This window comes from Malaclemys terrapin, chromosome 12 (assembly GCF_027887155.1).
Source record: "Malaclemys terrapin pileata isolate rMalTer1 chromosome 12, rMalTer1.hap1, whole genome shotgun sequence".
Classification (NCBI taxonomy): Eukaryota; Metazoa; Chordata; order Testudines; family Emydidae; genus Malaclemys; species Malaclemys terrapin.
The window spans coordinates 33071053-33088985 of NC_071516.1; the positions used below are offsets into that span (position 1 = coordinate 33071053).

Consider the following 17933-nt stretch of genomic DNA (forward strand, 5'->3'; position numbering starts at 1 on the left):
GAATAACTACTCAGAGTAGTTATCAATGATTTGCTGTCAAACTGGGAGTACGTAGCAAGTGGGATTCCACTGGGGTCGTCCTGGGTCTGGTACTCTTCAATATTTTCATTAATGACTCGACAATGGAGTGGAGAGTATGATTACAAAATTTGCAGATGACACCAAACTGGGAGGGGTTACAAGCACTTTGGAGAACAGGATTAGGATTAGAATTAAAAATGACCTTGATAAATTAGAGAATTGATCTGAAATCAACAAAGTGAAATTTGATAAAGACAAGTGCAAAGTATTACCCTTCGGAAGGTAAAATCAAATGCACAACTACAAAATAGGGAAAAACTGTCTACGTGCCAGTACTGCCGAAAAGAATCTGGGGATTATAATGGATCACAAATTGAAAATGAATCAATGTGATGCAGTTGCAAAAAAGGGCTAATATTCTGGGGTGTATTAACAAGACTGTCATATGTAAGTCATGGGAGGTAATTGGCCCACTCTACTGAGCACTGGCAAGGCCTCAGCTGGAGTACTGTGTCCAATTCTGACAGTTTAAGACAGATATGGACAAAATGGAGAGAGTCGATAAGAGACCAACAAAAATGATAAAATGTTTAGAAAACCTCACCTGTAAGGAAAGGTTAAAAAAAACTGGGCATGTTTAGTCTGGAGCAAAGATGACTATGGGGAGATCAGATAATAGTCTTCAAATATGTTAAGGGCTGTTTTAAAGAAGATGGCAATCGTTTTGCGTGTCCCACTGAAGATAGGACAAGAAATAATGGGCTTAATTGGCAGCAAGGGAGATTTAGGTTAGAGATGAGGAAAACCTAACTATAAGGGTAGTTAAGCTCTGGAATAGGCTTCCAAGAGAGGTAGTGGAATCCCAATCATTGGAGGTTGGACAAACACTTGTCAGGGATGGGTTTAGGTTTATGTGGTCCTGCCTCAGCACAGGGGCTGGACTTGATGACTTCTCAAGGTACCTTCCAGCCCTACATTTCTAGGATTCTGTGATTCCCTCCTGTTCTTTAGGTTTTCATTTAGAATGGGGACTAGGACAGAACAAGAGGCCACTCTATTAGAGAGCATCTGCAGAGATGGTGCTAGAGGAAGAGACCCTGAGGGCCAGGAGATGGAGGGAGTGGGACATGAAGTAGTCATGGGGTGGGGGTGATGTTTTTGGAAATTGAGCAGGTGATCCAGAAGGAGCAGGAGAAAAGAAGGACGTAGAGGATGGGCCAAGTGTGAGATTTAAAAGGGACTACTGGGATGGAAGTAGTGATGGGGAAAGGTGCAGGAAAAGGAGAGGGTCAGGAGGGAGGGAGGACCAGTGTTGGGGTTGATATCACCAGAGGAAAGTGTGAGATACAGATGTGGGGGGAAGGAGAAGTAAAAGGTGGTGGGTGATATGAAAGGAGTGGGAGGGGGAGAAGGTCAAGCTGGTGTGAGCTGTCAAGAGGGAGGGTAGCAGAGAGGAGGATAGGGAGTGAGTGAGGGAGGGTGTGAGGAGGAGAGAAAAAAATGCATAGAGTGGGTGAGATGAGAGCCATAGTAAGAAATGGAGGGTCATAAATAATTGGCTGTGCACAACAAACTGTTAATTGGGGAGTCAAAAGTTAAGTAAATTAAGCAACAAATTAAATATACAGTTAACCAGTTATGAACCAGATTGCTGTGCTGCTTTGCCACTGCATACAAATCTTAAGGAACATGCTAAATTTGCTCAGAAGATTTTATTCTCAACTATTCCTTAGTTTAGCCAGTAGTATTGTTTTGGGTAACTAATGGGGAGCCTGCCAAGTGTGAGAGGCACCAGTGTGATGTGCTCTTGTCAAACTATTGTTAGCAAGGCAAGCTGCTGCATTTTGTACAAGCTGAAGTTTCTGCGTGGATTTTGTACTCAACCCAGGTAAATTGAGTACCATTGATTGATCTGACAACTCAGAGGCACTAGAGCTGGAATGCTTACAGATTAATGTTCTAACCAATATATCATAAAATGGATCTGCTGGAGGTCTGGTATATACATCAAATCAGAAGAAGGAACAGGATGAGCAGCTCCTTAAACATCTAAGATGCAGAAAGAAAATCTGCATTATCATGAGGGATTTCAGTCTGGGGGACAGTCTATAGGACTCAGGCTGCCACTAGTAGAACATGTTTGGAGTTCATAAAAATTACAGTTGTTAACTTTCCAATACACAAAATATTACAACCAACACGTGGTAATTCTATATTAGACCTTATTCTGATGGATACGATGGATTGATCACTGAAATAAAAATTAGTGGTTGCCTAAATACAAGGTATCACAACCTAATTACATTCAGAATATAATCCTGACTAGTAATATGCACACACCACCCATACACCGTGCTTTCAAATTTCCAATAACCAAAAACTTGAAAATAAATATGAGCTAAATTGATTGGGAGAATAAATTTAAACTTAAAAATTTGAAAAATAATTGTGAATTGTTTAAGAATATTTTACTAGATATTTTACTAGAAACAAAAATTTCACAATCACAAAAGGAGGATTCTTGGTTAAAACAATCCTGATTAGGAAGAGAAGTGAAAATAGGAATAATTTTTCTTTGAACCAATATATAAACACACACAAAAAGGGAGAAGTTGATTATATTGATTATAAATTATCAGTTAGGAAATACAGACAATTGATAAGGGAAGTTAAAGATATCAATGAAAATTCTGTAACCAAAGGACAACAGGAAGGATGTTTAAAAATATATCAGGAAAAAGAGAACTTAGAAATCGTATAGGTTCATTATTAGATAAGGATGGTAAAAGTGTCAGTAATAATTCAGAAAGAGGCAGAAATGTTCAATACATATTTTTGTTCAATATTTGAATGAAGTTGGATGATGTATTCATTTCTTACAGTGATAAATATTTTTTAATCCAGTAATAATTAGGGAGCATGTTAACACCCAAGAATTTTAAAAGAATTTGCTGAGGAGCCCTCTGCATTATTGATAGAATCATAGAAGTGTAGGACTGGAAGGGACCTCAAGAGGTCATCTAGTCCAGTCCCCTGCAGGACTATGTAATATTTGATGTTGATATTAAACAAATCATGGAATACTGAGGAAGTTCCAGAAGACTGGAACAGCTAATGCTGTGCTAATATTCAAAATGACTGAGGTAACTACAGGCTGGTTAGCCCGATATTGATCATCTTCTTCTTCAGTGCTTAGCAGAACGGTCAGTCTTAGTAATCATTCTCCATTTGGTCTCCATTCTCCATTTGGGCCAAGAGTTGAACATTGGAACAGACTTCATGCACCCACATAATAGGAGGTCTGACTCTGGGCTGCCTCCACAGTTGGTGGAATTTTATCCCGGATGTTACAAGCCACCGGGAGAATTGCATTCACCGGAATGTCTTGCGGCATTTTGGCAACATGTCCGAAAAGTGTAAGACGCCACCTGCGGACAATGGCCCCAGTCATCAGTAGGCTGGAGCAACTGTAAACATCTGCATTTCAAATTAAGTCATTCCACTTTATGCCCAATATACAACATTGGCATTTTGTGTGGAAAGCCTCCAGCTTTGCCCAGTCTGAGTGGCATAATGTCCATGTTTCACAACCGTACGGCAGTATGGAGAGGATACAACTCAAATAGATCCTGAACTTGGTTGTCATGCTGAAATGATGTTGATTCCATATTCGTTGCAGATGACCCATGGCAGACACTGCGATATCAATCTGGTGGAGAACGTCCATGTGATAGTTGGAGGAACTGGTGAGTATAAAACCCAAATAGCAAAAAATGGAGAGTGCTTCGACAGTTCCATTATTCAAAGAGATTTGGGTCATGGGTGGACCTGATCCTAGATTTTGCAAATTTGTCTTTGACTATGAAACATGGAGGCCAACCTTAGCTGGCTCCTCCTCCATTTGCTGGACTTCCTCACGAAACCTGTTGGGACTCTGTAGTAGAAGAATGTCATCAGCCTCTGTACTAGAAGAACGTCATCAGCATAGTCAAGGTCTGAGAGAAAGAGATCACCGATCTAAATGCCTATGAACCTGACGGAATGTTGCATTATGAAATCCATTGGCCAACAAAAGAGTACAGGGGTCAAGACACCAGATACTGATTTAAAAGGTGCTGCCATTCAATTAATTAGCATAGTTCCATTATGCAGCTTGCTAATTAAGTCCAGCAGAGTGGTTGGGACATTTATGCCCTTTAAGGCCTTCCACAGTGCGACTTGGTCAATGGAATCAAACGCAGCCTTAAGATCAACATACACTATGTACAGGGGTTTCTTGAACTTGTGGTGTATCTCCGACAACAAGCGGAGGGCCAGAATGGCGTCTAATGTGGACCTGTTCCTCGTCAGGTCTGACTGTTGGGTACGATGCTTCTGATGCAGCAGGGGCTCCAAACTCACCAGCAGAACATGTGCAAACACCTTCTCTGGCACAGATAACAGGGTGATCGGCCTGTTGCTCTTACATTTACTGCATGGTCCCTTGCTCTTATAAAGTGAGATCACAATACCATCCTTCCAGGTGGTGGCCAAGGTTGCAGTTCTCCATGCCAGGCGAAAGATGACCAGAAGGAATTCCGCTACAGGGTCAATAGCACATTTTAGCAGCTCTGAGGGGATGCCATCAGCACCAGCTACATGTCCATTTTTCAATTTGCAGATGGTGCGCTTCACTTCATCCAACGTTGGTGCGTCAGTACAAGTGTCTGGATCCAATACCACAGTGGATGCCAAATCACCCAGCTCTAAGAAAGCAGCAACTGGAGGGTGGTTCAGGGCGCTGTGATAATGTTCTACCCAGCATGAGAGGATGGCTAAGCACTGGAGTAAATTGCCTAGGGAGGTTGTGGAATCTCCATCATTGGAGATTTTTGAGAGCAGGTGTCAGGGACGGTTTAGATAATACTTAGTCCTGCCATGAGTGCAGGGGACAGGACTAGGTGACCCCTTGAGGTCCCTTCCAGTCCTACAATTCTATGTTGTCATCCAATTTACATGGACAGCCTTGGCTGTCATTCAGGATGCTGTTCGTTGCGACTACGTCTTGACTGCTGAGGTTGCAGATCATGCTGAATGCCAGCTTTAAATCTCCCCTGGCTAAACCGATTTTAACATTATCCACCACTTGGTTATACTGTAATATGCCTCGTGATTGCGAAGTGCAAGGGCATTGAACTTTCACTTCAGCTGATTACAAGTGTGCTTATCACTGTGCTGGAGGGCTGTGACCTTCAATTTACCAGTAATTGTCTGGAAGGCCTCCTCTGATAACCATGAGTTCTGATATTGATGCCAGGCACAATAATAGAAAGCTTAGTAAAGGAGGCACAGAGTACAAGCAAGGGGCCACTGGACAGGAAGAGTAGGGCTTCTATATGGAATTGTGCTGAGCACATTGACAATGACAGGTTTGGTTATGGATGGGTGATTTTAGGATGGATATATCTCAAGAATCCATTGACCAAATGAGCCTACACTTGCACTAACTCTACCCTAAGATTTCAAGTGGTGTAAGCAATTTTGAGGGCCAATACAAGTATAAATGTGGATTTTAGAGTACTTTGGAAATTCAGCTCTGAACACAAAGCTCTGCTCAGTCTTAACTACGGTGCTGCAAGAGCCACCCTCATAATCCTTTTGAAAGTCCTCCCTCTCTCTCACACCCCCTTGTCCCCCATATGACATTCTGCTGACATCTTTCCCTTAAATCATCAGCACATCTTGGGAGCCTAACATCCCAAACCTACTCCTCTACTGAAAACATTGTATAACCCATGCTAATATGATGTAATGGCTGGATGTTTATAATTCTGCTAAAGCCTATGAATGAGTGGCCCTTGTGCTTCAGCTCAAGCAGCAGCAACTCATGCTTTTAGATCCAGACAACCCAACTCAAGTCATTGCTGCAAATGATCCAGCCATCAGAAAAGGCACAATTCATTACCATGGGTTACACATTCCTCCTTGCCAAAGAAGCGCATCCCACAGTAGTTCAAATCCCAGTACAGGTTTGTAGGGACTGAATCTAGGACATTTGTATCTAACAACACTAGAGGACTAGGTCCATTAGCTCAGAAACAGCAGCACACTCAAACCTCTATATGTGGTCTATCCCCATGATGTTAGTGTGGGTTACACTTGCATCTTTTGAAGTCATCTCATGTCATAACTCCTATGGGAAAAGAACTAACACTCCATTATCCTAATTTAGGTCATCAGTAATATTGTGCCACTGTAATTCTTATGTCTGTAATATTCTTAATGCATCTTTTTTTTTGCAGTAGTATTGTAGCTATGTTGGTCACAGGATATTAGAGAGACAAGACAGGCTAGGTGGAATCTTTTATTGGACCAACTTCTGTTGGTGAACGAGACAAACTTCTGAGCTACACAGAGCCCTTCTTCACCTTGTTTCTTTTTTAACATTCAAAACATTACTTTTTAAACCTTAAAAAGGAGTCACACAAAACATGTTGCTGCAACTTTTAATAAGCATTTGCCCAAACTATTCAAAGCAAAGAATCACACACATTAATGTCATACCTCTGATTGCCTTAATATGTTTTTAAAAGGGTCCGAATAAAATGACACTGCAAAATTGTCATAAGGTGATTTTTAAATACTGTAGTTATAAATCTCCTGGGGGTGGGGGGGGGGTGGAGCTTTCCCTTTAAAATATCCTAGAAAATTCAAGCATTTCACAAAATACAATAAGCATTTGAAAATGATCCTCTAACTCAAAACAAAATTTGTATCAGACTTTTTCATCCTCACTAAAATGAAGAGTCTGGAACAAACCTTAACTTTCCTGTTCCTTCCACCCCAATCCACCCAAGACCTCCACCTTCCTGTCCTCTTCCCCAGTAAGCTTCCTTCATCTCACATGAGACTCCCTCCCATGCAACGCACTTCCATTCATGGGCCTCTCACTTTCCTCCTGCCCCAATCCACACCCTCTTCCCATAAAACATTTGTTTTCTATTATATACTTCTCATCCTGACTCCTATGCTGCCTGCTCTCCCTGTCTTGATTCTGATCATGCTTCTTGACTCCTTGGGCAACATCATGCGTCTTTTATCCTCCACTAAGAGGAATAGCTTCTTTTGGAACTGAACTGTTGCAAATTTAAGAAACCGTAATATATGATGTGAATAATCCCAAAAGGAATCCCAAACTGGTTTCCAATAGTCAGAATGTGGCTAATATAGGACAGGGCTGGATTTGTTTCCTTTTAAAACAGATTCTAACCGTGGCAGAACAAGGCAGAAATCTGTGCTCAAAGTTCCTGAGCCAGATTCTGCTCTGTTACACTGATGTAAATGTGGAGTAATGCCAATGATTTTAATGGTGTTACTTTATATTCACACCAGTGTAACAGAGCAAATATGGGCCACTGTGTATAAATAGCTCTAGCTGAAAGCTTAACAAAGGCTGTATTGTGCTATGCAAGGCAGAGGCAATAAACGAATTCAAAAGACATCCAGAAGTAGGGGTTTGAGTGGTCTGGTGGGAAAGCAAGAAGGTGGGATTAAGATAAATTAGATAGGGTTGCCATGTTGGGCTGGACAGTCCCTTCCTGTTCCTATCATCTCTTACAACTTTTAAAACATGCACTGTTACAAATCAGAATTTTGTACCGAACAAGCAAATGTTGTACATTTCAGACATATAGTATCCCTGCATCATAGCAGAAACACCCTTGTTAAAAAGAAACTTATTTGAATTCGGAATGTTTATTTCAAATCAGTCCCTGATACACGTGTTTAGATAGAGTACAATTTATGTGGAGTAATGGTAGTGAATCTTGATGTTACCAGGGAAGATCTAAGAATAAGGAGCAGGAATTTTCTGCAGTCTCCCCTTCTCTAAGTTCCATGGTATGGAGTCCAAATGATCAACTCCACTGCACCTTGGTTCAGGAGTATGAGAATACACTCAAGAAACCACAGTCTTGCTTTTTAAAGCTAGGTTTACCAAAACACGATATGCAAGCTAATCTAATATCTTTGTTGCCAAGGTCCTCTGATAGGAAGAAAACAGTTGCAATTTCTAATACTGACTCTGGCTCCCCCTTACAAACTGATTGAGCAGCTGCCAGTTTGGATAATTTAAACTTGTTCATTGTAAGCCACAAGATGGAGATCTCTGGCAGAGCAGGATCGTAAGGAAGTCTTTTACCCAGCCTAATGTTACTATTAACACTTTGAGCCATTGCATCAAGCCAATTTTTATGTTTGTTTTTTAAGTTTGGTAGAAATGTCACAAGTGGAAAAATGAAGTAAAGAGCACTGGTTAGCCACAGAACTGGACACACCTGGCTGCAAACCCACCAAAAGAAACTGACTTCATTAGTACTAGCAGCAGCGGAGTAAAATTTATATCTGAAAACTGCCTGCACCAGTAGAATTGCTGAGGCCAAAAGCTCTCTGTCTGTTTTTACAGCTGTGTCATGTTTTGATTCCTGACTCTTGCTGACACTCTGGAGTGCTGAAGGAGCCCAGGCTCCAGGGTCCCAAAACTTTGCAGCTGAGATTCAGATCTCAGAGATCAGTTTATGAAATAATACAAAGTCAAACTGGAGTTGGAGCTGATATAAATTAGTAGTAAAAATGCAACATGTATTAATTTAACAGCAATGATCTAGCATTTTTAAGAGCAGACAGCAAATTTTAAATACACTGATGCCAATTCTGAAATATAAAACAATGTCCATTTTCTGCATCAGTTGTATTAATTACAGGTTACGATACATGAAAGGGGGTTGGACCCCTGAACGTCTCTCTCTTAAAACGTACCCTCTCTCTTACTGATTTTAGACAAACTGCCTTTTAAAAATAACCTGACCAATGGAAGATTTTTATATTTTAATGAGTGCACATGCCCAAAAGCCTCTTAACAGAAGAATACAGTTAAAAATGTCCAAGATTAAATTAATGAACTGATCTGTTTTCTGCTTATCAGTCAGGTAGCTACATCAATCACCTACTCCAGAAATTTGTACCCAGCTCTCCTCAGCCTTCTCTAACCAACCAAAACCTACCTTAGACTTGCATCTGAAGAAGTGAGGTTATTACCCACGAAAGCTTATGCTCCCAATATTTCTGTTAGTCTTAAAGGTGCCACAGGACCCTCTGTTGCTTTTTCCAGATTCAGACTAACACGGCTACCCCCCTGATACTCTACCTTAGAGAGACAAGGTATATGAGGTAATATATTTTACTGGTCCAACTTCTATTGGTGAGAGACACAAGCTTTTGAGCTACACACAGCTCTTCTTCAGATCTAGGAACGATACTGAGAATGGTCACAGCTAAATACAAGATCGAACAGATATTCAGTACATACTCTACGGGTCTATTAGAACCACCGGGCCAGAAGGGACCGCAAGGATCATCTAGTCTCACCTCTGCCAAGATGCAGGATTTGGTGTGTAAACCATCCCAGACAGATGCTCTCCAGCCTCCTTTTGAAAACTTCCAGGGAAGGAGCTTCCACAACCTCCCCAGGCAGTCTGTTCCCTTGTCCTACTGCTCTTACTGTTCAAGGTGAAGTGGCCCATTAACACCCTATAGCAGTGGTTCCCAAACTTGTTCCGCCGCTTGTGCGCGGAAAGTCCCATGCAGGCCGGGCTGGTTTGTTTACTTGCCACGTCCGCAGGTTCGGCCGATCGCGGCTCTCAGTGGCCGCGGTTCGCTGCTCCAGGCCAATGGGAGCTGCTGGAAGTGGCGGCCAGTATGTCCCTCGGCCCGCGCCGCTTCCAGCAGCTCCCATTGGCCTGGAGCAGCGAACTGCAGCCACTGGGAGCCACGATCGGCCGAACCTGCAGACGCGGCAGGTAAACAAACCAGCCCGGCCTGCATGGGACTTTCCGTGCACAAGCGGCGGAACAAGTTTGGGAACCACTGCCCTATAGTCGTAGGACAAAAAGGGGGGTTAGTGGGTTACAGATTGTTGTATGATCAACACCCCCCACAATACACCTTTCAAGATCCATGGGTCCTATTCATGCCTATCACAACATGTGCTGTACCTAATCCAGTGCACTAAATGCCACAACAACAACTATGTGGGTGAAACCAGACAATCACTATACTCTCAAATGAACTCCCACAGGAAAATGATAAAAGACAACAATACCATACACCTGTGGGTGAACACCTTTCACAAAGTGATCACTACATATCTGACCTATCAGTCCTCAACCTCAAAGGAAACATGCATAATCCTTTCAAAAGATGAGTCTGGGATCTTAAATTTATAACTTTGATATGGTTTTAATAAAGACACTGGCTTATTACAACAATCTGGAACCCACTAACCCCCCATTTTTGTCCTGTGACTGCCGGGCTGTTAATGACCACTTTACCTTGAATTGTCCCATAGAATATATACTAACTACTTATGCTAAACTATCTGGAGCCTCTGATAGGGTCCCAAAACTCAGGCTGCAGCCCCAGCCCGAATGTCTATACCATAATTAAACAACCCTTTAGCCCGAGACAGCTGGCACAGGCAGCTTAGGGTGTCTAATGGCAGTGTAGACATACCCTCTGAATATGTTCCAGACCTGAAGAAGAGCTCCATGTAGCTTCAAAGGTTGTCTCTCTCACTAACAGAAGTTGGTCCAGTAAAAGACATTACCCCATCCACTTTGTCTCTCTAATATCCTGGGACTGACACAGCTACAACAACACTGCACACAAAATCTACCTTAACAGCTATAAATTACTGAACTCTTTACGCAATCCAGTGGAAGTTCAGACTGGTGGATTCCCTTGCAGAAATCCAGTTTTTAAGACAGAGACATAGTTTCCTTTTCTCTTCAGGGCTGCACAAAGGTGGACTAGCAAATTTCATACAGATGCAGATTCTCTTTTGACCCAGGAAACCATACTCTCTCATGGAATGAGCTTTAATTCGCAAGAGGTAGTGGAGACCCTCCCATCTTTTATGCCTCCTTAGAATAGGAATAAATCCATCTGTTTGAGAGTGAAAAGCTGACCCTCTAGACCTTTCTCAGATGTCTAGACCATAATAAACTAAACTTCTTAACCTCCTGGGAACAGTGCATGAGATACTTCAGGGACCTAAAAGCATGCTGTGATCTTCCCTTTATCTGAAGTAAGGCAGGACAAAAAGGCCAGAATCTGAAATTCACCTTGGAAGTAGTTACTCAGAAATCAGAAAGGAATATTTAACGAGGAGGGCTGCCATGATAATTATATTTTTGGTGGCTTCCAATGAAACCCAGAAAAAGCTAACAAGGTAAAAGCTCAAAAAGGGAAAGCGAAAGCTGATAGAAAGAGTAGATTAAACAATCTAGGACAAGACAATTGACTCAGGCCTGACCAGGAGATTTGCTTTGGCTGGACAGCATCTTGGAATTAAGCAGTGCAATCCAATAAAAGAATTTTCAGCATCTCCTCCAATAGTCTCTAAGGTCAAAACTTGGTCCTTGTGGTTTCTCAAGACTGACTTCATTCTCCACTTCCTCCCGGAGGAACTCCAGAACTTGGGAAACAGAACAAGACCAATCTTGCATGTCCTGCAAGGGCGTTTTTACAGAAAAAGCTTTAAGGATGAGAATATGGATTAGAGATAACAGGCTTATGGGAGTTCAGACCAATGTCCATATTTAAGAATCCCTAATATCTAAGGGACATTTTTCATGAACCATGCTTTCAGATGTAATTTGACCCAGATACTGAGATAAATTTGACCCTATGCAAGATGCTCTGAAAAATGTCAAGCAGGAACCGTGTTCTCCAAATGTTAACATCAGAAGTTTCAAATACCATGATCAACAGAGCAAGTAGGAGGAAAGCATATTGGGTCTTCCCCAATAGAATGAATCCGATGCCCAGGCCAGAATCTGGAAAACCTCTGAACCTGGTACAAAACCTGTGAAGCTTGGATTTCTCTGTTGTAGCAAAGTAGTCTACAGAGGGAATCCCTCATTTTGAGTAAACTGCCGTGAACTTCCCCATATCCAATCACCAGTCTCTAAGGAGGAGGATCTGATGACAGAGCCAGTCTGCCGAAGACAGACCACCACTAACTCAGTTAGCTGGTGTGGTTCTGCCAATCTTGGGGATATTACTATTTGAGCCACTGTCTTACTCTTGGTGCTTCCATGTTTGTTTATGTACACGACTTACTGAGTTGTCTGTGAAGACCAGAACTGATTGGCCCTATGGCTGTTTCCACGAGACCAGGAGAAAAAAATCTTATTGCTCGCAAATTCAGATTTACTGTGAAATTTTTTCCTGCCTGATTCAGATGGCTTGATTAGGTTAAGAGTGAACTATGGCTCCCAGATTTTAAAAATGACTACCCGCTAATGAAGATCCCCAAGAGGCAACCCTGACTTCCAATCCCACAGTGAGTACCACCAATGAAAGAATTGCCTTATGGAGGCTGGTGAAGAAAACCTCGGATTCCACCTGGAAAACAATGGCCTCTTTACCCTTCTCTGGCAGAATGAAAGGGTCATAAAAACAGCAGATCAGGCCATTGAAGAACATTGCTGGTGGAGGAGAATTACCTGGGTGCCACAGAGCTGGCGTAACAGCTCTATATCACTCTCTCACAGCATTGGAGGGTTTCAGGAGCATTGTTGGAGGGGAAGGGACATGGCTACAGTACCACTGGGCTCTGGCTATTCTCAGCTGTTGCAATGGCTCCAAGTTAGAAACCTCAAACTCCTGGGGAATCAAGGTAAAGATTTAGACCAGAACATGCACCATCATAAGTGGGGACAGAAACCCTCTGAACCTCTCTATCCTTACTTTAGAGAGTTCCTCCACAGAGCCTTTGAAGAGATGTGTGACAAGACGAGAAAGAGCTCCTCCCTTTCCCCCACTGCCCTCTCATCCAGGTGGCAAAAACGGCAGAATGAACCTGCCACAGAGGCACATTAACGTCCCCTTCTTCTCTGCATCTGCTACTGTCATCTAAGGGTATAGCTACACGTACAGCACTGCAGCGGCGCAGCTGTACCAATGCAGCTGCGCTGCTGCAGCACATCTGGTGAAGATGCTATATGCCGATAGAAGAGAGCTCTACTGTCGGCATAATAAAACCACCTCCATGAAGGGCAGAAGCTATGTCGGTGGGAGAAGCTCTCCCACTGACATACCACTGTCCACACAAGCGCTCAGGTTGATGTAATTTATGTTGCACAGAGGGTGGTTTATTCACACCCTTGAGCGACATGAGTTACGCCAACATAAGCTGTAGTGTAGACATAGTCTTATCTCCCAAAGGCAGGATGTAGATTAATTAGAGAAGGACTGGACTACTGGAGAGAAGATCTCGGTGCCCATTTTGGATCAGCTAACTGGTTGAACCTAGTGCCTGGGTGATAAGCAGACGGCAGATCATTCCACAAAGCCCCCTTTAATGAAGACTTGAGCACAATTATACGTATGCATGTGTGTAGCAGCGGACAAAGTACTAAGGAATGTCCCAGCTGCCCCTCTTCTAGCCATTGTTTATCAAATTTCTTGTCTGTGTTGCAGCAGAACTGAGTCCTAAGGGAAAGATCAACTCAGAGGTGGAGGTCCATGTTTAGCAGTTGATGTAAGAAATCACATAGTCAACTGTGGGAGTGGGAAAAAACGGTGTATTAGGCTGGCAACACAGGCCGAGAGGAGGGGATAAATTGACAAGATCATCTAAGATGAGTTACATGCCCAAATGAAGCAATGAATAGGAGCAAAAGAAATCCTAAGATCTTGGAAACATCTATATTTCACCACACATCCAACAAACAATACTCACTGAAATTAAAAGGTACAGCGCAAAAAGTGAAATCCCTGCAAGCTGCACGGAAACTTTTAAGAGACACCATAATAGAGGCTCAACTTAAATGTATTCCCCAAATTAAAAAAACATAGTAAAAGAACCAAAAAAGTGCCACTGTGGCTAAACAACAAAGTAAAAGGAGCAGTGAGAGGCAAAAAGGCATCCTTTAAAAAGTGGAAGTTAAATCCTAATGAGAAAAATAGAAAGGAGCATAAACTCTGGCAAATGAAGTGTAAAAATATAATTAAGAAAGCCAAAAAAGAATTTGAAGAACTTCAAAATGTAATAGCAAAAAAATGTTAAGTACATCAGAAGCAGGAAGCCTGCTAAAGAACAAAATTGTCAGACACATAAATGAACATAATTTGTTGGGGAAGAGTCAACATGGTTTTTGTAAAGGGAAATCATGCCTCATCAATCGATTACAATTCTTTGTGGGGGGGTCAACAAGCATGTGGACAAGGGGGATCCAGTGGATATAGTGTACTTAGATTTTCAGAAAGCTTTTGACAAGGTCCCTCACCAAAGGTTCTTAAGCAAAGTAAGCTGTCGTGGGATAAGAGGGAAGGTCCTTTCATGGACTGGTAACTGGTTAAAAGATAGGAAACAAAGGGTAGGAATAAATGGTCAGTTTTCAGAATGGAGAAAGTAAATTATTAGGGGTATGGAACGGCTGCCATATGAGGAGAGATTAATAAGACTGGGACTTTTCAGCTTGGAAAAGAGACAACTAAGAGGGGATATGATAGAGGTCTATAAAATCATGACTGGTATGGAGAAAGTAAATAAGGAAGTATTATTTACTCCTTCTCATAGTACAAGAACTAGGGGTCACCAAATGAAATTAATAGGCATGGGATTTAAAACAAACAAAGGAAGCATTTTTTCACACAATGCAGTCAACCTGTGGAACTCCTTGCAAAAGGATATTGTGGAGGCCAAGACTATAACAGGGTTCTAAAAAGAACTAGATAAGTTCATGGAGGATAGGTCCATCAGTGGCTATTAGCCAGGATGAACAGGGATGGTACCCCTAGCCTCTGTTTGCCAGAAGCTGGGAATGGGCGACAGGGGATGGATCACTTGATGATTACCTGTTCTGTTCATTCCCTCTGGGGCACCTGGCATTGGCCACTGTTGGCTAGATGGACCTTTGGTCTGACCCAGTATGGCCCTTCTTATGTTCTTAAAGGAGCAGTCTGTGGGATCAAGCCTGTAGATACATACAAGCTTTGTCTTTAAATATTTGCTGTTCCCAGACAAAAGCTATGTTAAAATGGAGTTACAGCTGAGAACACATTTAAGTAAGTTAGGGGCAAATACATTATAGGGATGCTGTCATTATTACAAACCAAGCGATATAAACCTAGGAAATTCAGAATTAAGGTTAAACTTAAAAAAAATCTAAACATGCTGAGGTATGGAAACATACAGTTAGGTCACACACACAACTTTAACTCTGGTTGGTACTGACATCATGCAGTAACCACACTGAATACATTTTAGTGTGTGCGGTCCCTGATTAGACAAGATTGATTTCTGAAGATTCTTTTTAAGTCTTCAAGGAAAGCTTTGAAGGCAATGGGGATAGCCTGATTTACAGGAGACAGAGAAACCCCTAAATTCAGATCTATTCCAAAGACTAGCTCCAACAGGGGACTGCCTTGCGTGCACTTTCTGTAACTAACTGGGTAAAGCACCTGGACAGCAGAGTTCTCAAAGTTTTAGGCAACTTTAAAAAAAAAAAAAAAAACGAACAGTGGTCACTGAGGGAGCAACTGAAATCTCCCAGAATCAACACTTCCTAGGACTCTCTGAGCAATGAAAAGAGTCTCATCTAATACAGAGACACTCCCTTGCATACTGAAGCAACCAATATCATTAGCAGTATAGTAACTCCTCACTTAACGTTGTAGTTATGTTCCTGAAAAATGCAACTTTAAGTGAAACGATGTTAAGCGAATCCAATTGCTCCATAAGAATTAATGTAAATGAGGGGGTTAGGGTCCAGGGAATTTTTTTTTCCACCAGACAAAAGACTATATATATATATATATATATATATATATACACACACACACACACACACACACACACACACACACACACACACACACACACACACACAGAGTACAAGTTTTAAACAAACAATTTAATACTGGTACACAGTGATGAGGATTGTGAAGCTTGGTTGAGGTGGAGGAGTTAGAGGGTGTGATATTTCCCAGGGAATGCCTTACTTCTAAATGATGAATTAGCAATTGGCTGAGCCCTCAAGGGTTAACTCTCTCACTCTACAAGGCAGCAGGAATGGAGGGAGGGGAGAGAGCATCACAGACAGAGACAGAGACACACACCGTGTGAGAGAGAGAGAGAGAGAGAGATGCGCATTTCCCCTTTAAGTATACTGCCTTGTTAATTAAATCAGCTTGCTGAGACCGCAGCTGCTGCCAGCAAACTCCCTCAGTCCTGAGCCCTGTCGTGTGTCCCCCCTGCTCTATGGAAGATGGGGTAAGCAGGGTGCAGGAGCAGGGGGGAGGGGGACACCCTGATATTAGCCCCCCTTTTCCTCTCCTCCCCCCTGCACAGCAAGCAGGAGTCTCTGGGAGCATCTCCAAGGCAGAGGGCAGGAGCAGCACATGGCAGTGAGGGGAGGGACAGCTGCAATTGCTAGCCTGCTGGGCAGCTGCTGCACAGGGAACTTAGGGAAGCGGGGAGCTGATAGGGGGCTGCCGGTCCACCCTGGTTCCAAGCCCCCACCAGCTAGCTGCAACGGGCTGCTCTTCCTGCAAGCAGTGGACAAAGCAGGTGGCTGCCAAACAACGTTAGAAGGGAGCATTGCACAACTTTAACAAGCATGTTCCCTAATTGATCAGCAACATAACAACGAAACAACGTTAACCAGGACGATTTTAAGTGAAGTTACTTTACCTGCAAGTGTTGCGGACCCATTGCACATACAGAAGGGAGGGCTGCCCAAAGAGCTCACAATACAATTAGTGCAATTTAGAAACAAAAGGGAGTGCGGGGGAAAGGAGACGAGATTACTTCTAACCTATGGTTAATATTCCCTCTTTTGAATGTTATTTGACCCAACTCCCTAGCTGACCCTGCCTTGGACTCTTGTTTCTTTAGTAACTGGGGCCATATAGGCCAACTGGTATATTAACCCTTCTGGGTTTTCTATTTGTTCTATTTATTTTAATCCTGAACAATCCCTTTTTTCCCCAGCAATAGCATAATCGCAGTTCCCTCTTTTCCCAATACAAGTCACAATAGACATTGCCTCCCCATCCAACCATTGCCCTGCAGAAGTACTGGAGTCCTGTGAAGATGAGGACATTCATTTCCATCGGCTCTGCGGAGGTCACTATACTTCAAGGTTTGTGAAGGTCATCTCCTAGTGCTGCTGCCCCATGCATTGCACTCTCTGAGGCGCAGGCCAATGCTGGTATGGAGTGGCACACTCTGATTCAAAAACTTTAAGGCCAGAAGGGACCATTGTGATTACCTTGGGTGACCTTCTGCATAGTACAGGCCAAAGAACCTCACTCAGTGCTTCCTGCATTAAGCCCTTAACTTGTGATTGAACTGCCCTTGAAGCTTTTGTTCCTTTATAAGCTCCCTTCTGAGATCAGGACCAGTATGCAGAGAATCCAAACTGTAGATTGTATTTGTGGTTAGTTATAGCATTATATAGAAACTCTGTCCTCTCTCCCTGCTCCCATCCACTGTCCTGGGTACATGGAATACTGAAATCCCAGCTGAAACCAGTCAGACCAACTCTTGCTCCACCTTAATCCCACAGCCACTGTTCTAATATGTGCCAGGTCACAAGACATTAAATGGTTTGTGTCATCAAAATAATCAAGAAAGTCAACACCAGACAAAGATGACTTACCCCCATCACCTTACCACGCTGTTCAACGTCTTCCCACATAGAATGAACTATATAGCGACACATGTATTTTCCAGCTCGACCCTCCTGTTTCATTCGTACCAGACACATCCTGCAAGAGAACAAGCACCAGAGAAGTTGGTTTGATTTCCAACTGCTTCTTCAGACCTTAAAAGAGTAAAAAACCCATTTTTATTTTAAATTCCT

The 17933-nt window shown here is 42.6% G+C and overlaps 1 protein-coding gene across 7 annotated transcripts in view; it reads right to left on the minus strand.

Moving 5' to 3' along the window:
• Window positions 1-17933, minus strand: part of LOC128846598 (ubiquinol-cytochrome-c reductase complex assembly factor 1) — an 88240-nt gene that overhangs the window by 25931 nt on the left and 44376 nt on the right. For all 7 annotated transcript variants that reach the window (XM_054045810.1, XM_054045808.1, XM_054045812.1 and 4 more), the window contains exon 7: window positions 17730-17838. In XM_054045810.1, coding sequence (XP_053901785.1) covers window positions 17730-17838 — 109 coding nt within the window. The remainder of the gene's footprint in view (window positions 1-17729; window positions 17839-17933) is intronic.